Consider the following 26995-nt stretch of genomic DNA (forward strand, 5'->3'; position numbering starts at 1 on the left):
TAACCTATAAGGTCAATAATTAAAAAATTGAGCATACCTTTAACTTTTCTAGCCTTGTTGGTAGCTGTATATCCACTTTGACCCATTTCTTATTAGTCACGACACTGGTTTCCCACAAGATATATTCTTCCTGTAGAATGTAGAGCATGATGTTACAAAGCTAATTTTTGTTTCTCTGTAAATTATCAAGGTCACTTTTTGTCCTCAATCTTTTAATATCCTAGCCAAATGACCACTATATCCAAGTTGCTCTATGTGAGGAAATACAGTTTCAGGCTCATTTGCAATCTTTGCAGCTGAGTGCTAAGCGAGACCAGGGAAACAAGAAGTGTTTACTGTGATTAAGCAGATTAATCATATAATTATGTGGAGTGAGCTTGGCAGAATTAAAGTGAATTAATATGTAAATTAAGCCATGTTATTGCTAAATTTTACAATATTTTTCCATGGTGTTCTCTACATTAGTTTCTTTTTTTCATAAATAACTGCTTACAGTATGTTGTGTTATAATTAAATCTAGTTTTCTTAGAACTAAACTTGAGTTCTGTCAAAATTACCCCAGCAATTGTGCTAAAAACATGTTGGTTTTTTTCTTTCTTTTAATCTGTAAAGCAAGAAGGCAGAGTACTATCTAACAAGTCCTAGTCATATTCTGAGTTACCTTAATCCCCATTTTCACTCCACCTCCTAAGGGTAACAGCAGAAGTGCCAAATATGGTAAGGCTGCCTTTATGCAACCATTCCAAGCTCTTTCAATTAAATAATCTGACAAAAACAGCTCATGCTCATTCTGCTTCTGGTCATGATCCTAACTGGAACATGCTGAGACCAGTATAAAGTAAAGAAATTTAACAATGTGAACTTCATATTCCTAAATAAAATCTTTTCAAGAGTCAGCTCCATAATAAAGCAAAACCAGAAATACAGGAAAAAATAATATAGGTTTTTACATACTTACCTTTATAAGAACCAATAGTAAGTCTCTTTTAGGATACTGTGCAAAATACCTGTCATACAATTTCCACAACGGATATTACAGAAATAGAAGCAGTTCAGAAAAAGATGCTCAGAAGAGTAAGAGAAATGTAAAGTCTCTCTTATGGAACGGAGTTGAAAGGGTAAAAAAAGAAGTTTACTTTACAGGAGATGAATAAAAAGGAATACAATAGGCATGTGAAATGTAATCAATACTATAGACAAAGACAGTTATCTTTTTTTTTTTGCAATATAAAAAGTCTACTGCTTGATAGACTGAGAGACTGAGCCAATGAAACAACACTGATACGATTTGTGACAAGTAGCCAATTACTCATGCTCATTTCCTACCCAAGCCTCAACTGTATTGGCACAAGAAGAAAGTTAGAGGACTAAATCTCTATTGAATCTGTGTTTAATGATCGATTTTAGAAAACTGCAAGACAGAGCAAAGCCAATACTCTAATTCTAAACACTGAATGACATGAGATCAAAAACCACGATACACACTTGCTTTCAAAAATAAGTCACCTGTGAGTTTCCACATCACTACAACATGCAAGTGTTTGTCAGCTTGTTCATGTACTAGATATTCAGCAAAAAGTGTTTCAGTATCAAGGACACTTAATTCTGCATAAACATCACTTGATTTTGCTAAATAATTCAGCTTCCAAATAAAATCTGTAAATGTTATTAGCCTACAATAGCCACATATAAGACACAAAAAAAGGATGATGTACTAGGAAGCATACTGCAGGTTAAAACCACAGCCTGTGGACAGCTGTTGGCTTTTAAAAATGTTTTAGTTAATGTATTTGGGCATGGACAAATTCCACCACCAGTATGTATATGAACCCTTTAAGGACATTTGTGTACCTTGTAGGAACACAACATTTGTTATTTGTTTGGATGTGTCTGGATCCTATAGTTTTGTTCACATTCAATCAACAGCTTAGCTACCCATCCCTAGGATGATCTTTCTCTCCAGTTAGTTTTAATAAAAACAGCCTGTAGCAGTAAGTCTGAGTTTTCTGTGCATGTGCTAGTATACAGACCTTTTCTAGGGCTGTTTTTTACATTGAAAGCTGTAGATTACCTCAGATGAAACAACTTTTTAAACTGCCTATTGTTCCATGCAACAGATATTATCCTCTGATTTTATACAGCTCTAGTAAGTCAATAACATTTTTTCTTTTCCTCACAATGTTTTCTCTGTAGCATCCACCCTGTACATGAGATTCTTCCACTTCTTTGGCACAAATGGGTTAACTCCTCTAGAATATTCCTTGTGTCTCTAGCCTTTTTTAAGATGTTGAATGCACTGCTTTCACATTTTCAAGATTTATTTTGGTGATAGAGGGGAACAGTTACTCAAAATACTTTCATTCTGTTCCCCTTATTGTGATATATTACTATCTATAAACAATTTTGTAAAGCTAAATTGAGCAAGAACTGTTTCTTCTCCCTGAAATGTTTTTTTGAGATAATGCTCAGATTTGAAGGATGGAGGAAACAAATATGACTTTTTCTTATCAACTCCATTTATAAAATGCAACTTCCTTATTTCTATATTATTTTTCTTTTACATTTCTCTACAGATACATTTATTGCTGTGCAACTTCATTCATTTCAGAGAGCAATTTGGAACAAAAGCTTAATTTTTTTTTCCCCATCATGATTAATAGATCACCTTTGACTCTGCAGAGGCATGCACTTGAATGGTTTTTGCAAGTGTTGCTGAACACTTACAGAAATGTTAGTGCATAAGGGTACAAATATGTTTGCACATAGAAGCATCAGTTAAAATTATATTTTATTGTTCTATTTGTCTGTTTTGTAAGCCATACAAGATTTAAAGAATAAGAAGATAAAAGGAAGACACACAAGCCCATTACTTAATAGGAGGAATGAGCAAGTAATGAATGGCACACGAGAGACTGAAGTCAACATTATTTTCCTTGGTTTCAGTTTTCACAGAAAAGTGTAAAACTTAACAGTCAGTAAACACTTAATATTGTTCATATTTCATGTTAGTAAAGAGAGTTGATATTGCCAAATGTGAAAGCAAACATGGACTAGAATAAAGAACAATATTACAAATATATATAAGCCAGAGTGCTGAAACCGGAAGGGAATCAGAAAGTTTTAACTAAAAGTTACATAATGAAAGAAATATCTTGCTATCAGCAACCACATCCAAGAACCTGAGGAGAATGTGTGTGAAAATAGAGAACTGGAAGAACAAAGGTTATATATTACAGTTAAGAGAAGGGAAAAAAAAAAAAAAAAAAAAAACGACTATGCAATTATAGCCAATCAGCTGAAAATTGGCAGCTTATAAGACACTGGAAAAAATTTCTAACAATAATATTGTAAGCAGCTAGAGAACTAGAAAGTGAGAAACCTACATTAGCTGCTGTATTCCTATTCTGTCTCAAGGTTGCTGTGGATATCAAACCTGGGAATGTATTGGCAAGTACGATGGCACAAATCTTTGTGCATTCTGACCAGAACACTGATTATGTTACATTTCTCTGATACAGTAATGGTCATAGAAAAATACAACAATTCTCTTTTATAAATGAGAAATGGACAAGAGCCTGGAGTTGTTTTCATGAATACTCGAAGACACAGAGAGAAAGAACTAAGGTATTTCCATTACCTCTTCCTATATTTAAACCACTCGGTAGTATTACAATTCAGGAGGGGGCTGCATGCTATCTTTGCAAATAAAGTGAATCTGTCTTTTTAAATACTTATACTGTTGGGTGATAGTAATTCAACTCCAAGATCAAGATAGGAGAGCCATTAACTTAATAAGATCAGCTGTACTGTTCTTGCTTTCATTAAGTAGCAGTACAATAGCATCGAAATTAAGTTATTAAACCAGACTTTCAAAAGGGAACATTCTAACAGCTCAAAGCCTCCACAAGGCAAGGGAAGTAAGAATGACAGAAAAAGTTATCATTGCTTAACTGGCATTTGTGTTTCAGTTTCATATGGTTATTTTATCTACTAATAGGTAGAATAATAGGAAAATTACTGCTCTAAAACATAGGCAAAGTAAGACAGGTGGCTAAGCAAGAGCTTTCCAGACATTCTGAGCCAGCAACATTTCTTTCTTTCTCCGTCTCCGTAGCGAAAAGCACTTATTTTCCCATTTCCAAAACGTGAAGGCTAGAAAAGCTATTACTATAGATTTTTTCCCTGAAATCCTCAAATTATTTAATTCTGTAATAGCTCGGGTTTGTCCTTGAAGTGTTATTGTAGAACATCCACACATCAAATTAGTTTATAGCTGAAATGGCAAATACCCAGGTTTTACAATTGCACAGGTCAGTGGAACAAAACCAAGTTACTGTTTTGCACAAACTGACTTAGGGGGTAGGCAGGTGCTATCAGGCATATTTTCTTGCATTTTTGCTTGCAACACATGGGCTGCTGTACTCTTTGAAAATGAATGTATATTTCTCCTTACCTGACTACTAAACAGTACCACCTTGAGAATGCTGTTATCTGCCATGGAGTAATGAAACTGAAAATGGCAAGTCTTGCTGGAGCAATGACACATGGAGCTGTTAAGATAAGTGCTTTTATATAATGCATTGTCATTGGCTTCTAGCCACTCAAAACGGCCTGGAAAAAAAAAAAAAAGAAAAAAAAAGTGCATTTTTTTTTTTTCACAAAATATGTATCTTTTTTTTTTTTTCTCTAATTAAACCATGGACACATTCCAGCAACAATAGAATTTGATCATACTGCTGATGATGTGATTTGGATGTCACGTGTTTCCTGTTAAAAAGATACATATACATCTTAATTTGACTCACAGATAGCCCTAGAAACCAGTAATTACACCAGTTCATAGTACCTTGAAGTTGTTACTTCGCATGTTAAAAGCTGTAGGCAGTCCCATGTTCAGCTCAGGCTCCTTGCATTTGCAGCCAGTCAATACCTAACTGGCTTTTATTCCTTCTTCTGCTATGGTTTCCAGGAAAAACACTTTTTACAGTAATACTTCTCTAGACTCTTCCAAAATTAAATAAATAAAATAAAATAAAAAATAAAGATAGTGGGGGATTGTATTCTGCCTTACTGCTACAAGAGGTGGTTTCATCACCACTGTGTAATCAAGGTCTACTTCCCAGCCAGAATTTCTGCATCAGAATGTTAGAAGCATATTGTCATTCCATCTGAAACAGAAAAGCAATTTGTGGTCTTCTTGACCTACTGCCCCTTATAAAAGCATTCCTACAGAGATCTAAAAGAATACTCCATCCACTCAACAGTATCTTTTATTTGTCAGAAATAAAGAGGCTAAATACTTATCAAATATATCAGGTCCTTTTTTTCCCCCCTCCTGACTCACTGAATATTTTGCTGCTTTCTGAAGCAGTTGTTCAAATAATAAACAAGGACTGATTAAAGGTCTTAAGTCCACTGTTTCTGTGTCCCTGTCTCTACATACAACTTATTTCAGATGCAGGTGTTACACAATTTATTTCAAGCTGAAGGGATAAAGTACCATTTCACAAGGAAAATACTCAATTTTTTATGAAGGACCACATTTTTTTCCTTTTGTTATCAGTTTACTTTGTGTTACAATTTCATTGGAATTAGGTTTGTAATTTCTTGCCACAGCAGCTAACCTTAATATAAGGAAACATTACAGATTTAACCCAGCATTCAGTTTGACAGACATCAACAAAGCATCTACACTTCTATGGCTACTGCCTTGTGCAGAAGAGAAATATGAAACCACAGTAGAATTTACACAACCTGTTCTTTATCTAACCTCAGTATTCTCTGACTAGAAAACCAACACATTTTATTTTCTGAGCCTGATAACAAACATTCCTTTCCCTCTTTCAATTTAAACTCTGAATCCTTGAAAATGAGACAAAGTGGAGCTGACATGATTTTTAGATAAGAGAGCAAGTGAACAGCACTTGATGAACAAAAGTTCTGGGAAATATCAAAAATGATCATGTGTCCACTGAGGATACTGATTGTTCTTTGGGGAATATGTTTTATGTATTATTAATGTTTCTGAGTCAAATTGAGGCCTACTTTCAGAAATGAAGACTCCAGAAACTCCTGTCCTGAAAATGCTATTTTTTATTATCACTTTTTCCCTCTTCTCTAGAGGCTGTAAAAGTAGAATTCTGCCAGTTTAACTGGACAAGCAATAAATTATGCTAATCTGCTGAGTTGTTTTCCCTCTCCCAGTGATTTATTTTTTAGTATTATTATTACCTTTAGCCAATAACTCTGGAGTAGTTTTCTAAAGATTAATGGCATTAAGAACATTTTTCTTTCATTTTTTACAAATTTTGCAGTTCTTCTCCAAGATCAGAATTTCCCTCAGTCCAACATACTGCAGAACATGTTATGGTGTTTATACTACGATCTTCTTTATTTCTTGTTCTCTTGAATTTTCATTAGTTTCTGTTTCTGAAGTGCTAAATTTTCCCATAGCTTTAGAAGTACAACAGGAATTTCAGAAAAGCCACTTCATTCTTGCCAATGGGGCAGTAGTTCTATCAATTGAGAGAGGTGCATGTGTTATAAGCTTGGAGTTTTGCATGTGTTTCTGGCAAGAGATTCTGGGATTGTTGCCAGGAAAAGGCTGTAGATTTTAATATCTTCCCATAAAACCTTTTATTTGCCCATATGGGTGCTTAATCAGATTTTAGATAGAAGGTCTTGTTTCACAGAGTGGTCAGGGTTGGAAGGGGCCTCTGAAGATCATCTAGTCCAGCCCCTGTGCTAGAGCAGGATTACTTTCAGTTTTGAAGAAAAATTTTGTCTGTTGTAAGCAAGGTCTTGGAGTCCTGTGGAAAGATCAGGCATCGACAGCAAGGGAGCTCAACCAGAAGAAGAGCTTACAACTTTCTGCTGAGGTGGCCCAGTCTTTCTACAGCTGGGGTGGAACAGTGAACCCATCTGTATCCTGCTACACTGAAAATTCCAAGTCTACAATTATTTGACTTTCGAGCTCCATCTTAACCTATTTCTAACAAATCCTTTGTTACTTCTGCTTCAATTAGTATTTTTTTATTTCACAAAGTACATTAATTTGAACCTATGCTACTAATTTTAAAGTAACAACTGAGCCTTCACTTAAACTGAGCCACAGACGGGCATCTTTTCATTTTTTCTGGTAAGTTCTCTTCACCAGCAATTCAGTCTCTAAAATAGTTGCTTGCCAACATGCAACCATTTTGAGGAAAGAAGAGGTCAAATATGCATGGTCACTGTTTCCACTCTTTGGAGGTGAATTATTATGAACTCACAAGTCACGGATGAAATCTTCAAGAAAAAAAAAAGGGGGGGGGAGGAAAAAAAAAAAAAGGAAAAATAAAAGGGAAGGGAAAAAAAGGGAAGGGGAAAAACGGGAAGGGGGAAAAAGGGGATAAAGGGAAAAAAGGGGAAAAAAGGAAAAAAGGGGGAAAAAAGGGGGAAAAAAAGGGAAAAAAGCGGAAAAAGAAGGGAAAAAAAGAAGAAGAAAAAAAGAAATGTAATAGAATCGCATAATCTAATGATTTGGCTGTTTTTTTCCATGTTTCAACTTGACGGATTTTTATCATTACCTGTATGAAATGCTGGATTTAAAAAGCCATGGTGCTTCCTTTGATTTATTTTTGCATTTCGTAATCTTTACTTTTATTATGCAGAGAATTGTTTTCATTAGTTTCCTATTAGATTAGTGTTACCACAGATGTAGGAAACTAGATTAATCCAATGCAAGAAGAATGAACTATGGAAACCACACAGCATGTTGGAAATATCAATAAAGAATAAAAAAAAACAAAAACAAAGTATTTTCTAGAGAAATTAAGGGGAAAATATTTAGAGGAAGTGCCTTCAATACAACGAGGGAGAAAAGAAGCAATAAAAGAACAAAGAAAAAAGTCTTCCAAAGAGATAAAGTATTTTATTAAATTTAAGAATACCAGGAAAGAAGGATTATTCAAAGCCTATAAGCAATCCTTTCATTATAAATATAATTGTCTAGACCCCTGCTTTATAATTTAGTTTCTTATCCCTCTTTTATTTATAGCAGTGAAAGCTTTGATGAAAATCAGAAAATAATATTACTCAAGCTCTATTTGCATTGCAAGTTTGAGCTTTCAAGCATGACATTTTTGCAGTTTGCATACCATATATTTGGTTTTTAGAATTTCAGTTAATATTCAGCCTCTTAATTTATGCTTCCACAAGTCTGAAAGAATAGAAATACAGAATGTATTGAGAGGTGAGCAATCATAGTTTAGATTTTTCCATGCTTCCCAATGTTAATGACAGATCAAATTCCATGTATTGTTTCGACATTGACTACTCAAAATTTTGTTTCCTTTATGACTTGGAAGCACAGGCAATATCCCCAAGCAGTTGTTTGTGTTATACATTCAGCCTACTCAGCTACCTGTGCATAACTATACAATAACATCCAAGAACCTAACAACTGACATTTCAATGTGTTCTGTTTCAGTAGGCATTGCTTGCGAGCTGGGCCTGTATGAGCCACTTACAGAATTTCAGTCTCTTTTCTGTTATTGCAGTATTACCATAAAAGTGAAATCCACATCCATTATTAGACCTTGAGGTGTCATGTTAAGGTGTGGCAATGACATGACACCTTTCAGGAAGGTGGGAAGGTGTTTAAAAAAAAAAATCAAATTAAAAGCTTTTTTAGAATTAAAAGTTTTTTGTTAGATATCTCAGTGGAAACTGAAAGGCACTGTGGCACAAAAAAAAAGCTAAGGAAAAAAATCTTACTTACTTGTCTATGTGCTCACTGTTGTACATGAATGTTAACATGTCAAAATTTATCTGAATAGAGTGTATACACTCAAACACTTCTGCTTGCTAGTCAATTGTAATTTGACTTATAGTTAACTAGAGTTTGTTGAAATTCATGCTAACATTTATTTTTGAAATCTTTCTAAAATGAAAACAATATCCAAACATTAACTCTGCTGCTATCAATGAGATGTACTCCATTTCTCTGTGGGCTCAGAGTTCAAGCAGTAAGTCCTTTAAAGCTACATCACACATTATGCCATTACCACTTGTGCTACTTAACTCTTTTGAAGGCAGCCTCTGTAGAAAAGTCAAACACTTAACTGGCAAGATTTTCCATATCACATTACTACACTTAGACAATTCTATTCATTAAGCTTTCAAAAAACTTTCCCATAGACTGTCATTACATAACGACTTCAAAAACAAGTGCTGCTCTTTACTTCTGAAAATTTCAACTAGCTTATTTTGGTTTTAAGAGTAATGAACTATTTTCCTATACTAATTTTTTTCTCTACAGGTCTCCTATTTAAAGGTTTGAAGTGAAATTCCTGACTATATGCTCAAGTATTTGAAGCTTACAGAATTAAATCTGCTAAGCATCAAAATCAAAACAAAACAGAAAAAAAACCACACATATGGGCTGTAGGTGTAGATAGATTTAATTTCACCAAGATGTTGCATGGATCTTGCACAAAGAATTAGATGGAGAATAAATCAATTATTACTTTAGATGGGAATTCTTACATTTAAATCTTTCCTGTTTTACTAGTACATGTGTTCACAGCTCCCTTCCTAAATGGTCAAAGCAAAAGCTAATTTAAGTACAGAATGCACACAATTACTTTTCGTGGTTTTGCTCTGTTTCTACATTGGTACAGCACTTTGTTCTAAAAAGCACCATATTCTTCATGACAGCTAGCAATTGTGTCTTAACTTACATTTCCCACCTTCAGTGTTGTTGCTTGAGTCTTTCAGGAACGAACAGGAGGCAATCTTGTGCCCAGCTTGCAGTCGTGCCCACACAGAAGGCTCAGCTGGCTGGTCTGAATGCCACTCGCACATGCCAAGCTCAAAACTGGAAGTCTGCAGGGCTGAAAGACAATCACTTAGATTCTTAAGAAGTCATGATTTATGAGACTGATTCCCATCAGAAACATATGCTTATTAAACTACTTGACAATCGTTCTGTCTCTGATTACTTCAAAAGCATTGCGCATCTCTACTGTGTAGTATTTCAGGCTTCTGTCTCTAGCACTAGCATTTAAAAAAATCATTCACAAAAGATGGATGCTTCTTTCAGAGCAGTAGAGTGCTATTTGTGTTAGCCAGGCATTGCACCCTTCATGAATTCACTTGTGCGCAGACTTTCCAGGAAACATAAAAAATGACGTTATAACAAGAAATACCTATTTACTTTTCAAGATAATAGCTACAGAAAAATCACTTCTAACAGAGATTAAAGTCAGCAGCATCTCCATAAGAGTTGCAACAGAATGCTTCTTTTTAGAACCAAAAAGCTTCTAAATACATCACCACATATTTTCCAGAAATTTTTAATAACAGATCATGCCAGACTAATCTAGTGTCTTTCTACAATTCAGTGACTACATCAGTGGACCAGGGAAGAGCTACGGGTATCATCTACCTGACTTCTGTAAAGCTTTCCTGACTTCTGTAAAGCTTCCGATATGATCCCACACAACATTCTTACCTCTAGAAAAGGATGGATTTGGTTAAATTTCAACATTTGAAAAAATTTGCAAATAGACTCAAAAGGAATCAAGCTCTTCTTTCAACACTTTTTAGTTACAGAAAAAAAAAAAAAAAAAAAGTCTTTTGTTCATTTAAAATTTAGTTCAAGTATTCCTGAGGTTGCTGGTTTGCTTTAACAATAATCTCAGTCTCAAAAACCCCATTTTACAGCTCTCCATTCTGCAACATGACAGACAACAGTAAGATTAGTATTTTTACCTTCTGCCTCCCATCTCTGTAGCAGTTAATCTGAAAGATGCCTCATTTGGCTTTACATCTGTGATATTAAAGCTACATCTTTGCATGATTAGAATTAACCAAGGAATTAAATCTGAGATTTTTCTGTTGAAGTATTCATACTGAATTTTTGTCAAAATTCATAACTTATAAATAATACATATGTAATTACTTCAGTTTTTCTGGAAAGAAACTAGCTTTGCAGAGAAGGTACACTATTTTTGTATTACAAGTGACTTAAGGAGGACCAAAACCTCATTCTCCCTTACAGTGTTCCACTTTCGGGCCTTGTTGCTCTTTGCTTTCACCCTTATGGCAAGATCAGAGGGACATTCTTCATAGAGTTCTTCACCTATAGAATTTTTCAGAAGTAAGGCGAGAGTTCTGTAGGGCAACCAGACACTCAGACAAGATTATGAAGCCTTTGAATAGAAAGTCTACTAAAGGTACAATAAAAGTTTTTGTATTAGGTATGGTTTAGAGGATATATTTAGTATTTTCTATTTGACAGCTAAAATTTTTTTTGCAGTACATATGCAATTGTATAATAAAAAGCTGTGGTGTTTTCAAGTGATAACTGAGACAATCTGGCAGCTTTTGGGAAAACTACAAACTGTAGAGTATTTTTGAGTATTTTTAATTGCTATCATGAAGATAGGGTTTTGGTTGTTCTTTTTAAATGCTGAATGTCCAGGAAATGAACAGCAGAGCTGAACAAGAGACTGAAAGGGGACCCTTTTGGAGGCTGGGCAGGGAAAGGAGGAAATAATAAAAAAAAACAACTTAATGTTATTACATTATTATTTAGCCACCACAGCTTGTATCAAGAAATTCCTGAAAGCACAAGAAGTTAAAGCTATTTTACTCATGACTCTAAAAACACAGTCATACGAATGAATACAAATGCACAGCTTATTTCTATGTGCAGTTACACTAGGGTTAAAATTCATGAAGAGATACATCAAAAATGTAATTTTTAACGACAAATGTCATGCCATTGAAGCAGTCTTCTTATTCAGACATTCTATAAAGACTAGAGAAAAAGATATTTCAAATTCAAACAACTATCAATCTGAACCTTTGTTTAAATTATCAGAAAATGTTCAGTAGTCAAATTCCACTTCCAGGGAGAAAATTAAGATCCTTTGACTCCATTTTTTGCTTTTCTAAGCAATTTAGATGTCACCTAATGAAGCTTACTTTTGCTAATGATGAAGCACAGGATAAGAACTGGCTTTTGGAACATATCTGAGTATTTAACAGTGCAGCAGCTCAATCTGTATGACACACTATACACTTCAACAGCTGCCATGTAAGTCAAGCTTAAAACCTAGGTTTATAAATTCTGGTGAGTACACTCTGTTTCAGTTTCAGTTGTTTTGGGTTGTGGTTTTGGTTTAGTTGGGGTTTTTTTTGCATCTCTCTGAGATAGTATTAGATCTCTATGGCTGATACACATTTTTTTAATTTTTGTTTTCTCTAGAAGCACGTTGCTTATGAAAAAAAGTGAATATATTTGTACAGAGAGATTTATATCCTCCTGCAGGAGCTGCTTAAGCAATTATATAGGTTGCTAGAATCTAGCAATGCATTTATACTTATCAGATTTCTTAAGGTATTTATTGCCATTATTTGTAACTATATTAAGATGTGATATGACAGAAGATGCTTTAAAGAAATGAAAATTAACCAGATGAAAACACTTCAGGAGTTAAGAAATCCTTTGAACACTAAAGGGCTTTCCCTTCTTCATTCTCTTCTAATCCAAGGGAAGGACAAAGTAAAATTACCTATCTCCTGAAAAACAGGTATTCTTACCATATGCCAGATAACACCCTTCACTGAAAGTAATATCATCAATGGCAACAGTTTCATCTTGTCTCTGGGTCTCCACCATCCCCCAAAAGACAACCTGCAGAGGTTAACAGCAAATCAACATGAAATGGCATTCACCAGTGCCACAGGCCAGAGAAAAAAACTTCCAAGATATGCCAGTCTAGTCCACAGACTTTCTATTAGAAATACGAGAATTCAGGTCATGCACTTAATTCTGGAGGATTGACATCCTGGCTTTTTGACATATCTTTGGCTTCTCAGCACAGATATATAGTCTAATAATCTAATTTGAGTAAAGCAGCATCTAATAGGAAGGATCTGTAACCCACAATAAAATACATTAAAATCTAAGCCAGGATCACAACAGTTGAGAAATACAAAAATTTTCTGTTTTATCGACCATAGACTGGAAATATGAATATTTTCTGGTTGCTTTCAGAATTTATCAGAGACCTGGAGCAAAGTCAGAGCAACAAACACCATGAGTTAGAAGTCTTTCGTCAAGTTTTTTTACCAGAAATACCTTGAGGTGTATTTGACAAATATTTGACTCTTTCACAGATTTTTTCATTGTGAAGTTAAAATCTACTTATTGATAACTTCAATTGCAATATATATATATTTTATAGCTTGCAGTCAGGGCTTGATATATATTTTTTTTTTTTTTGAGTGAGACAAAGTGATTTAGATAATGCTAGCGAGATGTTATCAAAATCAGAGGTGGCTTGAAGTTCCTATTCCATTGGAGCACACAAAGTATTTAATAACGTATGTGTCCTCAATACAGTTTTATTACTTAGACAATATAATAAAAAGCATGGCTTTAAGAAGCTTGCTTTAAATGTATGTGTTAACAAAGATTCTTGTGTTTCACAATTCCCTACAAATGGAGATTTTTGAAAGCCAAAACCAAACTCTCTATCCCATAAAGACTTTTTTTTTTTTTTTTTTTTTAGTAGGAAGAGATAAAAGTATCAAGTAGTCAACATCAAAATGAGCAAAGAAAATAAGCAACGGAAGTTGAATATCTTTAAAATATCACTTCAAGTGTCCTTGCAGAATTGACAAAAACACTCAGAAATCCTATTTCAGAAGAGATTTCTGCACCCATTCCCCTTAAAAAAAAGTATTATTTTCCCCATCCTTTTTTTTTTCCATATAAACTTTTATAATAAAAAATTTTAGCTAGAAAAATGCCACAGGTAGCTTTGTAGGCTAAAGATCGTAACAGATAAACAAGTGCAAAAGAATAAGTCAATTCCATTCACTTGAATTATCAGTATCTTTCAGGTGGTCCTGGAGGAAAAACATGCCACAAAAGAGGAAAGTTTACTCAGCTTCAGGCTCTAGGTTTGGTCGGGTGCCCAGCTACATTTCTTTAGCCCATTGTAATGATTACTGCAGTGAGTTTGACACAAGACTCTTTAAAGCTGGACTGTGCCCATCAGTTCACTTTATAGAGGCCAAAGGACAAAAAGGTTTGCAAGCAACAATCTCATTAGGATTTGATTCAGCAATTTAGAAGAAGAGGGTGTCATACTATATTAACCATGCCCAGACACACTCAATTTTCTAAACAATATTAAGTGTGAAAAAGTAAATCTAGAAGTGAACCATTCTGGTACAATCTCTGATTGCTATACATACACTTATATCAGATAGAGGTTAAGTTATCAATAACTAACAACATTGATACTTGTGTTGAGTTAGGTACAAGCATTTTGTAACATCCATTCTCAGAGCTGAACAGGCAAGTATTACTTAAAAAAAATCCATAGCTTGTTGGATTCTTTAGCACAATGTTACCCCTGCAAGTAAAGGAATTTTGTTACTCATGGGTTATTGAAACGAGGCTGTGCTCTCATGCCTTCAGGTTTATATACTAACCAACTCTTCACAGTTATTACTGAAGGAGGAAATGCATCTGATTTTTTTCTCTATTCCCCACTTTCCCTCCAGTATTATGCGTAACAGTGATTATACATCATCCATGATATTATAGCCCTAAGTTACATTTACTGTGCTAATGTTTTGTGTAAATACACATGTAAAAACAATTACATAGCTTGAGACTTGCATTGTTTTTAAGCAGCTTTGAAGGAAAAAAAAACCAACAACAAACACAACAAAACCGCAACACAACATATGCATATGTTCTGAGAAAAAGGCTCAAAGTTACAATGAATAGTTAATCACAGGATTTGTCACCTGAAGCATCCCTATAGAACAATATCTCATAGTATACAAAGGTATTTTCTATATAAATTAAACTAAGTTTATTGGTACAAGTCGATTGAGGCTAAAGGAACACTGAACTGAAAGTTAAGGTCCTGAGTCTACCATCTCTATGGATAGGTGGATAATTTATGATGCGGTGACACTGACTGTTATATTCAAGACACAGTACAAGGAAGGTTTGGCATTAGCTGTAACATCACCAAGATATAAAAACAATAAATATTTCTAAGTGCCAGCTATGAACTTCCAAATGACTTCTCTCCTTTTTTTTTTTTTTTTTACCTCATGATAATGCTTTCCATTTATAAAATATTCAGTTTTTACTGAACTATAAGTCCTACCATTTATAAAACATTTAACAAGCGCAGTTTACAGCCACCTCAATTTACTTACCTCATACTTTTCAGTGCTATTGACTGTGATGGTATTTCTTTTCCACTGATTTTGCAGTTCTCCTGAAACTTGCCAGATGTTTGTAACAGTATCTTCAGAGTGCTTTTGAAGCCCCACCATCAATGTTCCACTCATTGGACCGATCCAATAATAAAATGTAATCTAGGACAAAAAAGGTCCAATTATTCAGGGAAAGTAGTATGGCAAACAATGAAATACAAAAACTATGGATCAAAATACCTGGCAAATGTGTTCTTCATCAGTTGGAAGGAAAACATTGGTCCTTAAAGTTGCAGAAGAGGATCGCATTTCAGAGGACAAAGAGAGGAAATAAGCTATTAAAAGGAATAAAAGAGAAATCTTAGAAACTTCAAGATAAGTTATTTAAAATAACAGCAAAACGAGGCATACATACTGGTATGAATTAATAACCAAAAAGCCGACTAGAAGTTTTTCCCCAGAAACAATCTATTTCACACTTGTAGCCACTCTGTGTCAAGTTTTTGTTCATATTAAATATTGACATCTTATTTCTCCATGTTGCTGCTGAACTTTCAAGTAAGGTTCCAAAGTGTTTCATGGGCTGATGGCTTGAATACTGCATTAATAAGTGCAAAGTTTTGAGACAAAATCAGACTAACTCAGAAAAATGATCAAAGAACTTAAACTCCAGTTATTTAATAGCTCACATATTTCATGCCAAAACAACAAACTATTGTGACTAAAAATACAGATTTATTACAGATTTTTTGCAACAGTCCAAGTCTTTAAGGAGATGACAGAAGATGGGAGAGGAGGATATGGTGTTCTTCTGGTCCACAGGACATGGGTCTGGTTTTTGGTTGCTCAGAAAATTGCCTCACTGTAGAGAGGAGGTTATAGTGTCCCTGTGCACACTCCCAATATAGAGCCTTGTCTTCAGAATCCCTACACTACCATTAAAGATACCATTATCTTTCTATTTACAAAACAAGTCCAAATTAAAGCTTTGCTTTTCTCGGAAATGTAACAGCTCTTCAAGAGTCAGTGAAATATGGTTGCAGTCATGCCTTTTGGTTGACGGTGTCTCTTCCTGACAGTATTGAGTCAGGTCTTCTAAAAGATGGAAAGCAACCATCTTATTTTAGGATATCAAATACTGTTATTAAAAATTTGGCTCTCCCTGAACATGAAGATTTCAGAGTTTTTAGATGTTAAAGGATGCAAGGGGAAAAAGAAAAATCTCAAAATATTTTTTGCTTCCTTTCCCTTCTCTCTCCCTTCCCAAACTTCAAAAATGTCGGCAAAATTGTTGTCCTCTGACATTAACATATAAATGAAAGGAGAAAGATGACGGAGAATAAAAGCCAACTGTGACTGAAGAAAATGTTTAAAAGTCATTTAAATTATTCATTTCTAAAACTACACACCCTGACTTCTCATCCCTATGTGCAACTGCAAAGTCACAGATAAAGGACCATAAGACTAGTTCAGTGCTAGAATCAGCTGAGTAATCAGCCCCAGGGAAGCATTTTGCAGCCTTCTATCAGCACAGTGGCCACACTCCTCCTGTGTTTTATAGGCCTTTCATTACTTCTCAGGCAGCACTTTCGGAGCCTGCCAGCTGCAGGGATATTCTTCCTACCCACAACAGATGGCTTGGTGCCTCAGCAGAGTCCTATCCCTGACTCCAATCTGTTTCATTGGCTTTTAACTTCCAGAAAATTTTGAAATTCTTTTAGTTCCCTAAAGTAAAACATATCTAAGACTCACAAACCAGGTCAGATTTCATCTGCCTCAGGAATTATAAGTCTTACACAGGTGGGGGAAAAAAAAAGTAATTTTAAGAAATTGTTTGAACAGTGATCTCTGCATAGATAACAGGTTTCAATTAGTAAAGAGAGGTTGTGGTTTGTTTTGTGGAGTTTTTAAAGTGGATGCCACTAGCCTGTTCAGCTACATTTTGAGCGAAAACAAGAACCATGAGAAGAAAGAAATATGCTGGATTCTAGTAAATGATTACTTAAATCTTCAAAGGAGTTAGATCTACCAGGTGATCTTTGCTCTTCTGCTAATGTGCAATTACTTATTCTGGTGGAAGAAACTCTTCCCTTTAAAATTCTGTCACAGAACATTCTCTGCTCAACTGTCATTATACAATATAATTCCTGGTCTTTAAACAGAGACCAACATAAAATTGATTATACAGTCTGTTGAGTCACCAGCAGTGAGAAAACTTGAATAGCTGCTGTAAGGAGATAAATATTTCCTAAGAGATTAGAACTAGCATTCAGAAAATGAAAGTACAGTTTAGCCACTCTTCAGGTAGAAAACCAAAATAATCAAATACATTTAAATCTCCTTAGCCATTCAGTTCACAGATCTGAGTACACAGCCTCCAAGAAAGCTAAACAGCTACAAGTACTCAAGCTTTCTGTTATGTGATCAAAATAACTGACTAATATGGCTACTACACCAATTCGACCTGCCAGATAAAATGGTGACTGAGCACCCAAAACAAGTCAATGAGAATATACAGGTGACTAAACAGTTCGCTTGCTCTGTAACAAACACTGAAAGTTGATGTTTTTCAATCTTTTTGTGGTTTAGGGTGACTGCAAAGATTAGATTTTAACCCCCGAGATCTTCACAATACAATGGTAACATATTTTACTGAATCATACAATCATAGAATCATTAAAAAAAAATTCAAGGAAAAGACCTCTAAAATGAGTCCAATCATCAACCCAACACTAACATGCCAACTAAAGCATGTCCTGAAATGTCATTTCTACACATTTTTTTAATACCTCCAGGGTTGGAGACTCCACTACTTCCCTGGGAAACTTGCTCCAGTGCCTGACCACTCCTTCAGTTAAGAAATTATTCCTAATATCCAATCTAAACTTCCCCTGGTGCAACTTCAGGCCACTTCCTCTAGTCTTATTGTTACTTACTTGAGAAAAGAGGCCAACACTCACCTCCCTACAACCTCCTTTCAGATAATTGCAGAGAGAGTTTAAGTCTCCCATCAGTTTCCTCTTCTCAAAATTAAATAATCCCAGTTCCCTCAGCCTTTCCTTGTTCTACAGGACTTGTTCTCCAGCCCCTTCGCCAGCTGGATTGCCCTTCTCTGAACTTGGTCCAGCACCTCAATACCCTTCAGACCCAAAACTGAACATAGCATTCAAGGTGTGGCCTCACCAGTGCTGAGCACAAGGGGACAATCACTTCTCTGCACCTGCTGGCCACACTACTTCTGGTGCCAGCAAGGTTGCTGTTGGCCTTCTTGGCCATCTGGGCACACTGCTGGCTCATGTTCACCTGGCTGTTGACTACCACAGCCAAATCCACAGGCACACCGCAAAGTGGCAGCTTTTCAGCCACTCTTCCCAAGCCTGTAGCATTACATTGGGTTGTTGTGATCAAAGTACTGGATGCAGCTTTTGGCCTTGTTGAACATCATATAATTGACCTCTACCCATTGATCCAGCCTGTCCAGATCCCACTGTAGAGCCTTCCTACCCTCAAGCAGATCAACACTCCTGCCCAACATGATGTTGTTTGCAAATTTACTGAGGGTGCACTTGATCCCCTCATCCAGGTAACTGATAAAGTTTGGCCCCAAAACTGAGCTTGAGGGACACTGCTTGTGATTGGCCACCAACTGGATTTAACTCCATTTACCACAACTCTCTGGGCTCAGCCATGCAGCCATTTTTTTACCCAGTGAGTACACCTGTCTGTGCCATGATCTGCCAGTTTCTCTAGGAGAATGGAGTGAGAGATAATGTCAAAGGCTTTACTAAAGTCCAGGTAGACAATGTACACAGCTTACCCCTCATCCACTAGGCAGGTCACCTGGTCATAGAAGATTGGGTTGGTCAAGCAGGACCTGCCTTTCATTAACCCATGCTGGCTGGGCCTGATCACCTGGTTGTCCTCCACAAGATGCATGATGACATTCAAGATGACCTGTACCATAATCTTCCCTGGTACCAAGGTTAGGCTGATGGGCCTGTAGTTCCCCAGATCCTCCTTCATACCATTCCTATAGATGGGCATCACATTGGCAAGCCTCCAGTTGTCTGGGGCCACCTCCTGTTAACCAGGACTGCTGATAAATAATGGAGGGTTTCTTGGCAAGCTCCTTTGCCCCCTCCCTCAGTACTCTCCAATGGATCCCATCCAACCCCATAGACTTGTGAATGTCCAGGTGACAGAGCAGGTTGTTAACTGCTTCCTACTGGATTATGGGGCATTTATTCTGCTCTCTGTCCCTATCTTCCAGCTGAGGGGGCTGAATACCCTGAGGATAACTGGTCTTATTGGTCATAAGCAAGAATATCTTCCAAGTCTTTGCTACATCCTGATGCAGTAATAATAGCAATACTAGAAACTTCAACTAGAGCAAGACAGCTTAATTTTTATTTTAATTAAGAGTTTTCTTTATTTTTATTCTATAATATTTATCCTTTATGTGCTTCTTGTTGAGAGGAGGCATTATTTTTTTTAAAGATAAAGTGTTTCACAAGTTACTTACTTGAAAGAAAACTTGTGTTAATGAAAAAGTTTTGGTAGTTACTCAAATTTTCATGCTAACAACAGTTAAATCAACATTTATTTAAAAGCAGCCTTATTTTCAGAAGCATAGTACACACAGCAGTATGTGTTAGTATGCTACACAAGCAAAAAATGAAGTTGTTAAAAGCACATTGCAAGGATAATATTTCTTAATTACAGAACACCATGAAAATGTCAGCTGTGGAATGAAAGCTTACAGGAAAATACAGAATAGGGTTGTTTTGATGATGATGTGCCATTTTCATTTTGTTGATTTCTAAGCAAGTTTTCCATGCATTCACTTTAAACCAGTATTTCACATCAATCATGACAAGGAACTTCTACCTGTTTGGTAGCTTCCACAACGTGCAGGAGGTGCTGCTTGCTCCCAAATCACAGTTTGGATACAAAGTGAAAAACAACTTGGCTAATCAATCTCACAACACATTCGTGCAACACAAGGATGTATCTTTGTGCACTCTTCAGTGCTGTATATCTGACTTCAGGTCATTGTTCTGACGGCTGCTGCAGCACTGCTTGTGCACAGCAGAAGCTGGGGGGTGTGTGTGTGTGTGTGTGTGGAGAGAAAGGGAAAGATAATGATAGAAAGTACAGAAAAGAAAATTAAACAGTTTGGGATGATTACTTCAACATCTTTACTGTGAGATTAGAGATGTCCATCAAATTCTTTCCCTCCTCCCTTGGTTTCTTATAAACAAGCCTTCTAACAGTTTTGGGAGGCAGGAGAAGGCTTACTGCAACTAAAAATATTGGCTCAAGCTAGCCGAAAAAGTTAAGAAAATCGTGTATTACAGAAGGAAGAAGCCAAATTTTGGAAAGCAGGGTTAACTTGGCAATTGGACAAGTATAAAGGACACATTTTGTCTGAGGACAGGGAAAATTAATTACTTAGTTGAGGGACTGACAGTCTTTGATGCAAAATAGAATTGTAATAAGATTTAGAGAGGAGTTGGCTCAAACAGCCTATCAAAGCTCTTCCTGTCCCCAGATCCAAACTCATCTTCTCTCAAAATATTAGAAGCAGTAATATTAGCCACGGATAATTGATACACACACTCTGGGACCTCACTAATCCAAAAAAATTGAAAATATATCTCAAAATGGGCAATCCAATACTAATTTCTAGACTTTGCAACCATCAAGACTGAAAATATCACCCGGTATCTCCAAAACAGGTAAAGTCACTCAGGTAGATAAACATGACTCTTGGTGACTGATTACTTGCCCCTCCATAATAGTAAGAACCGTTTTCTGGAATATTGTCCTTTTTTTCTTGAATTCTGGGTTATAGTAATTACAATCACCTAAAAACCTGGACACAATGCTCAGTAAATGTGCTGCAGAATGCAACCGAACTATCAAGAAATCAGTAAAATTAGGCAAATAAAGCACATAACTACATAATTTGTAAAAGCCCATAGTTCTTTCAAAGACCATCAGGATACTTACCACTATCATCTCCATTGTGATCAGAATATGGTGGTCCTATGCCAGATTGACCATTTCTTCTTATCCATCCAGGCTGTAAATTCAGTTGATGAAGAGCTTTACATAGATCAGTTTCAAAATCACACTTCTCAAGGGAGGAACCTGAATTGAAGGAATTAAAACCTCAAATATAGAGGAAAAATGATTTGTCCTCACTATCACTTGCTATTTAATTAACAGAGAAATATTTCAAATGGCCTCCTAAAAAATGTAATAAACACCAGTTTTTTTAAATTCGCTACTGAAACCAGTCCATTCATATTATGACATTATAACACTCTTCTGTTCTTCACAAATTTCTGGGTAGCTACCAAGCTAGCATAGCTTTCATGCAGAGGCTGCCCTTAAAATATATTGCAGCTATCAGATAAAGAATTTCAGTATATCCTTTGTTTATTCAGGCTTTTTACATAGAAAAACAAAGATATAACACCAGGAAATGATAACATAGCAGATTTTTTTTTTTTAATTCTGCTTTTCTTTTTCAATTTTTTTTCCCACCATTTTGCAACCTGCATTCCTCAGGGACTTGGAGTATAAACCCATTCCCAGGAATCCCCCAGGGCCTAATAACAGAAAGGTGAAGCTCTCATCATCTACCATATTCCAAAGTTTAACGCTGCTCATCACCTTTACTAAGCTACTGCCTTAAAGCAGAAACCACATTGCTCAGTGAGGAACTGAAACAAGTCCTCAGAATGACAGTCTCCCCATCTGCCTTTCCTCCGACATTATTTCTTCCAGTACACATAGCAAAAGTGGGGAAGGACTACTTCTCTGCCTTCCACACTCCCCTGTAGGGCAGCATAAGTCAGAAAAGGGTGGCAGAAGATGTCCTTCTGGCAAAGGACCTACTTTGGCAGAAGGACATGTTCACTCAGGGAATTTGAGGTAGGTATGTGACCAGATAAATAATTGCCTACTAGGATGGAGGGACTCTGGTGTCAGATAGCCCTTTTTGCATTGCATCCCAACTGAATGAAAGATCTTGTCAAGTGCCTGACAGGCTGGACAGCCCCCTCTCTTGAACCACGTATTGCAGTGGTGGTAGGGTTAAAAAAAAAAGAAATCTAATCAGATACATTTGTAAATAGCAAGCTGATTGCAATGCCACTCCAAGCAGAGCGGTTGTATGTGGGTGTCTCTCCAGATTTCATGTGCTCTGTGGAAACTTCCAGTGCACTACATCACATGGTTAGAGATGAGAGCTACAACACTTTCATTTTCCCCCTCAAATTGTTGTTCACTCCAAGCCCCCTGCTAGTGTTTTTGGCCTGTTCTGTGTTAACAGAGTTCACTAATAATTTAAAACAAAGTTGCAAATGCACACTACGATGTCAAATTTTATAGCTTTCAAATTCATATCAAATTAAAGCAACAATTAATTACAAGGTGAGAGAGGGGAAGATAGATATAATTCAAGTAAGCATTCCAGATTCAAGTTAATATGCAGACTGACTGATTCATCCATCACCTTTTTATTGCTGCTTTTATTCCTTCTTTAAGTGGCTGAAAAATATGCCAGTGGTTCATCAAAAACACTACTGAGGCATATCTGCTTCACATTACATGAAATGCATCAAATAATGTTCAATATTTCCTCAAGAATTTTCTTACAGCTAAAATAACAATTAAAAATCAATATACAAAGTAACAAGAAAAGTGCTTTTTAAAATTAAAAAAAATACATAATAAATGAATTTTTTGTAATTAATTATTATTTTCCAATGCAATATTCATTTTCACAGAAAAGATAAATTGAAAGTGAACTAATGTAAATTTGTTGAAAGATAGATTTAAAAACATAAAGTCACTGTTTAGAGAACAAAAGGCCAGAAGGAAGAAATCTGTGGGATGTCTGGGTATTTAAGAATTTCCTGTGAAGAAAACAAATATTTAAAATTACCTCTAAGGGAAAAATCTAGGTCTCAGAGAAACACACTGCAGTTTAAGATTCTATTTCAAGTGTCTATAGGTATAAAATCTCAGTTTGGGATATTCCGAGAGTAAAGTATTTTTAAGAGTAGTCACAATCATTCATCCTCTATTGAATGTTTTGCAGTAGTAGTTCGAAGATTAAAAAATTACTATAGGGTTTATTATGCACCTCTTCCAATGCTGTAGCAAAGCACAAACCTATGACATATGAAGTCCAGAATGACAATAAAAACACATCATCTGAAATTCCAATGTATTGGAATTTATGTTTTTATTGGAGTTTATGTATTTTCAGTGCAGAAACGTCCTCAAACCTGAGGAAAGCCCAAAGAGAATAGCAGGGATCTGTCTTGAACATGAAATCAGAAAGCTGAAACCCAAGCAGAAAAATGGTTTTGCAATAATCCCAAATCAGAAGAGTGGGTGGCAGCAGGATGAATCTTCAATTAAAACCTATATATATATTTTTATTTCTGACAGCCAACTTCTCTCCTGGAGTGATCCAGAACATTATCCAAGTAACCCCCGCACTCACAGCCTGTCATACAGTGGCTAGTTCCACACTTCTTCCTCATTCATACTTTAAATACAACATTATCTGGTATTTAGCACTTTCACAAAGATTATATTTTTCTAAACTTTGGAGCAACTTGAATTTTTTTTACTTCAGTATGAATGTTTGCATATTGCAGCACTCGCTCAACAAACAAGTGTAAAACTTCCATAAAAAATAATGGAATAATGCATCTCTTGCTTTATATTCTGCAGTCATAACAAAGTGCTGCCTTGAAGAAAAATGCTCCTTCCTAGGGAAACCAAGACCAAGCACAATGAAAATCTCAAGGCTATGCAGTGAAAAGTAGCACAGCCAGCTCCTGTGCAAGTGCTAAAAAAATATCCTGAGATGTGTTAGTCACACATCAGGGGATTCAACAAGCAAAATTTCCAGCCATTGGCATTTAATATATTTTAGTACAGCACGAAAAAGTTACAAAATGTGCGGGTATGCACTACAGTCTTAACAATTGTCTTATTCTCAGAGGAACAAAAAACAAGTATCTTAGAGGTGATTCTAGGCTCCAGTTACAAAGGCGTACCTGCGTTGTATTTGGAGGTCACATGCATTCATATTCATAGAATCGTGGAATCACTTAGGTTGGAAAAGACCTTTAAGATCATCGACTCCAACCATTAATCTTACTTTACCAAGTCCAGCACTAAACCATAACCTCAGGCACCACATTTAGACTACTTTTAAACACATCCAGGAATGGTGACTCAACCACCTCCCTGGGCAGCATATTCCAACATCAGAATCCTTTCAGTGAAAAAGTTCTTCTTAATGTCTAGTCTTAACCTCCCCTGGCACAGCTTGATGCCATTTCCTCTTGTTCCATAAGAAAAAGTCCATGTATGTGAGAAAACACCTCTAGTTTAAGAAACCTGGATTTAAGTTACTCCTCTTTCTCCCAGCTTTTATCTGAATGCAGTGTTCTCTAATACGCTCTAATTAGCTCTTTTTAGTGCTCACAGAAACACATATACTCATCTAATGAGCATCTACTTTGAATTTAAAGCTTACCACCCCCAAACCAATAAATGCACAGTGAGTGGAAAAACTTGGATAAGCTTTTACTTAACAGTAGAATTTTTGATAATTCCAAGCTCTTCTTTGCAATCCAGAAGAGAGGTCCTCAAAGAATAGGACTATCTTAACTATCATATGAAATCATTGGCAGCATGATTTTGTGTTACAATATTCTGGATATAGCAGATTTCTTATGCAAATTCACACAAACATTGGCAGTTAAATATCACTCTCATTGCTTAGATCTGTAAGGGAAGCAGCAGCAACTGTATTCATAGCTTCTGAATGTGACAAAGATTAAGCTAGGATTATCAGTTCATGAATTTAAGAAAATTTTCCTCCTTTTCTAGACTGAACAAAAAAAACCAACACCACCTCTTGTCATTTTATGTCAATTATATAGGTATTTTGGATGAAACCTGAATTTCAAATTTTTTTTCCATTAAGGAAAAAAAGCAATAATTATTAAATCTCCACCAAATTTATGTGGATTAGGAAACACTTTCTTTGTTACATAACATCCATGTGAAGATTTATGAAAGAGTGACATTGTATAGAGGTTGAAAATTAAGCACAACAATTAAACTGAAACAGGAAAAAACTGTCTTAGAAAGTCAAATTAGGAAGAAGGTAGAAAAAAATAATTTTCAAACAGTTTTTTAATATTTAAATAAAATCCTCCTTCCAGTTCTCTGTGCTGCCACTTCTAGTTATCAACCCATATCATACTCTGAAGCCCACTGAGACTTACTTCGTTTCTCATCACTGCTGTCTCCACACTGGTTGGTGAAAATGCACAGTTCCCCAGATGGAGCAGAGGAGCCATCAGCATGCTGGCATTCACTTCCCCTAGATGCCTGAGTATCTACCAGAGCAAGGCAATATAATGCACAGAAGCATATGAATCTGTTCATGGGCTATGCTACTATTCACAATTTCACTTGGAAAATAATTACTTTAACTGTCTAGTATTATTGGTCATGGAGTGTCTTTGAAAAGGCTGAGTATACATAGATTTCTCCTAACAATGGTTTTAGAACCTCACTTTCTGAATCTGCAGCTTAAAGGAAATAATGGCTTCTGTGAAGCAGTGACTTTCAACCCAGTGTGTCTTTGGATAATATTTAACAGAATTATAACATTGTTTTATGACTAAAATGTTTTGTAGCATGCTATGCAAGTCAAGTGTATATCATTAACTTTTTTAATTGATTTATTGCCTGTTAGTGTGCAAATACATTAGACAAGAAAATAACAGGACAATAGAGTAGAATTGTTAAGTGACCAACATTCATAAAGATTTCTCTTTTCTCAGAAGGAGTCAGCAAATGCTCATAAAATTAACGAGTAGTCTGTGCATCAAATGTACAAAACAGTTGAGAAATTCAAAGCTGGTTTTGCACCAAAGGGATTGTAAGTGACTGGTCTAGGGAAAGAATTAGAATTTTTAGAGCCTGTAGACATATGATGCCAGGAGTTGAAAGTGGTATCTGCTTATTATTTACTTGGGCCAAAACTGTATATTGACCAGATTACTTTAGAGTACCTGGTTGTCAAAGGAATCATATCTGCAACCATAATTTACATAAATACATAAATGGACTAGCTATTGATGAATACTTTCCCAATTACTAGATTCCTGTATTTTCTGAACAAAAATCCTGTTTTTTGTGTTAGTGCTAACGTTTCCCAAGATTAGGAAAAAATTAAAAGTACATAGGATCCTATATCTGAATTCTTACAAACAGTGAAAAATATGATCATATAAACAAGCACAATCAGAATTTGTCAAAAGAATAATAGTAACTTGCCACCCATTCCCGTAATCCATTGTTATGGGAATTACCATCAATACCAACCCCAAATATCTTACTCTGACAACATACTCAGTCTCTGTCCAGGGTTACTTAGTGACAGATATAATCCCCAACCCAGTCCCATAATTTGCATAATGACTAGTTCAGAAATAGTGCATTTAGAAGAAAACTGCATAGGCAGAGGTGACACAATGGTTCCTTATTAAGCTGTCAGAAAGAGTATTTGTATTGTGTAAAAAAATTTGAAGTGCATTACAGACAAATCAGGGGTAGCCCAGCAGAGATGGGCATTGCTAAAACATTCTTGTACAAAATGACTCCATCAGTACAAGAGATGGAAGTCAGTGCGCTGGCTTACAAT

At 35.8% G+C, this 26995-nt stretch overlaps 1 protein-coding gene across 1 annotated transcript in view; it reads right to left on the reverse strand.

Moving 5' to 3' along the window:
* The window catches only part of MALRD1 (MAM and LDL receptor class A domain containing 1), a 200688-nt gene extending 174957 nt beyond the window's left edge, over positions 1 to 25731 (reverse strand). The window contains exons 1-8 of the mRNA XM_051609180.1: positions 25569 to 25731; positions 21253 to 21393; positions 15481 to 15575; positions 15241 to 15402; positions 12592 to 12685; positions 9732 to 9875; positions 4454 to 4611; positions 38 to 130 (exon numbers count right to left, since the gene is read on the reverse strand). Of these exons, the coding sequence (XP_051465140.1) occupies positions 38 to 130; positions 4454 to 4611; positions 9732 to 9875; positions 12592 to 12685; positions 15241 to 15402; positions 15481 to 15575; positions 21253 to 21393; positions 25569 to 25731 (1050 nt within the window). The remainder of the gene's footprint in view (positions 1 to 37; positions 131 to 4453; positions 4612 to 9731; positions 9876 to 12591; positions 12686 to 15240; positions 15403 to 15480; positions 15576 to 21252; positions 21394 to 25568) is intronic.
* Between the last annotated feature and the right edge of the window lie 1264 nt (positions 25732 to 26995).

The sequence above is a fragment of the Apus apus genome, chromosome 2, assembly GCF_020740795.1.
Source record: "Apus apus isolate bApuApu2 chromosome 2, bApuApu2.pri.cur, whole genome shotgun sequence".
In the NCBI taxonomy this organism is placed as follows: domain Eukaryota; kingdom Metazoa; phylum Chordata; class Aves; order Apodiformes; family Apodidae; genus Apus; species Apus apus.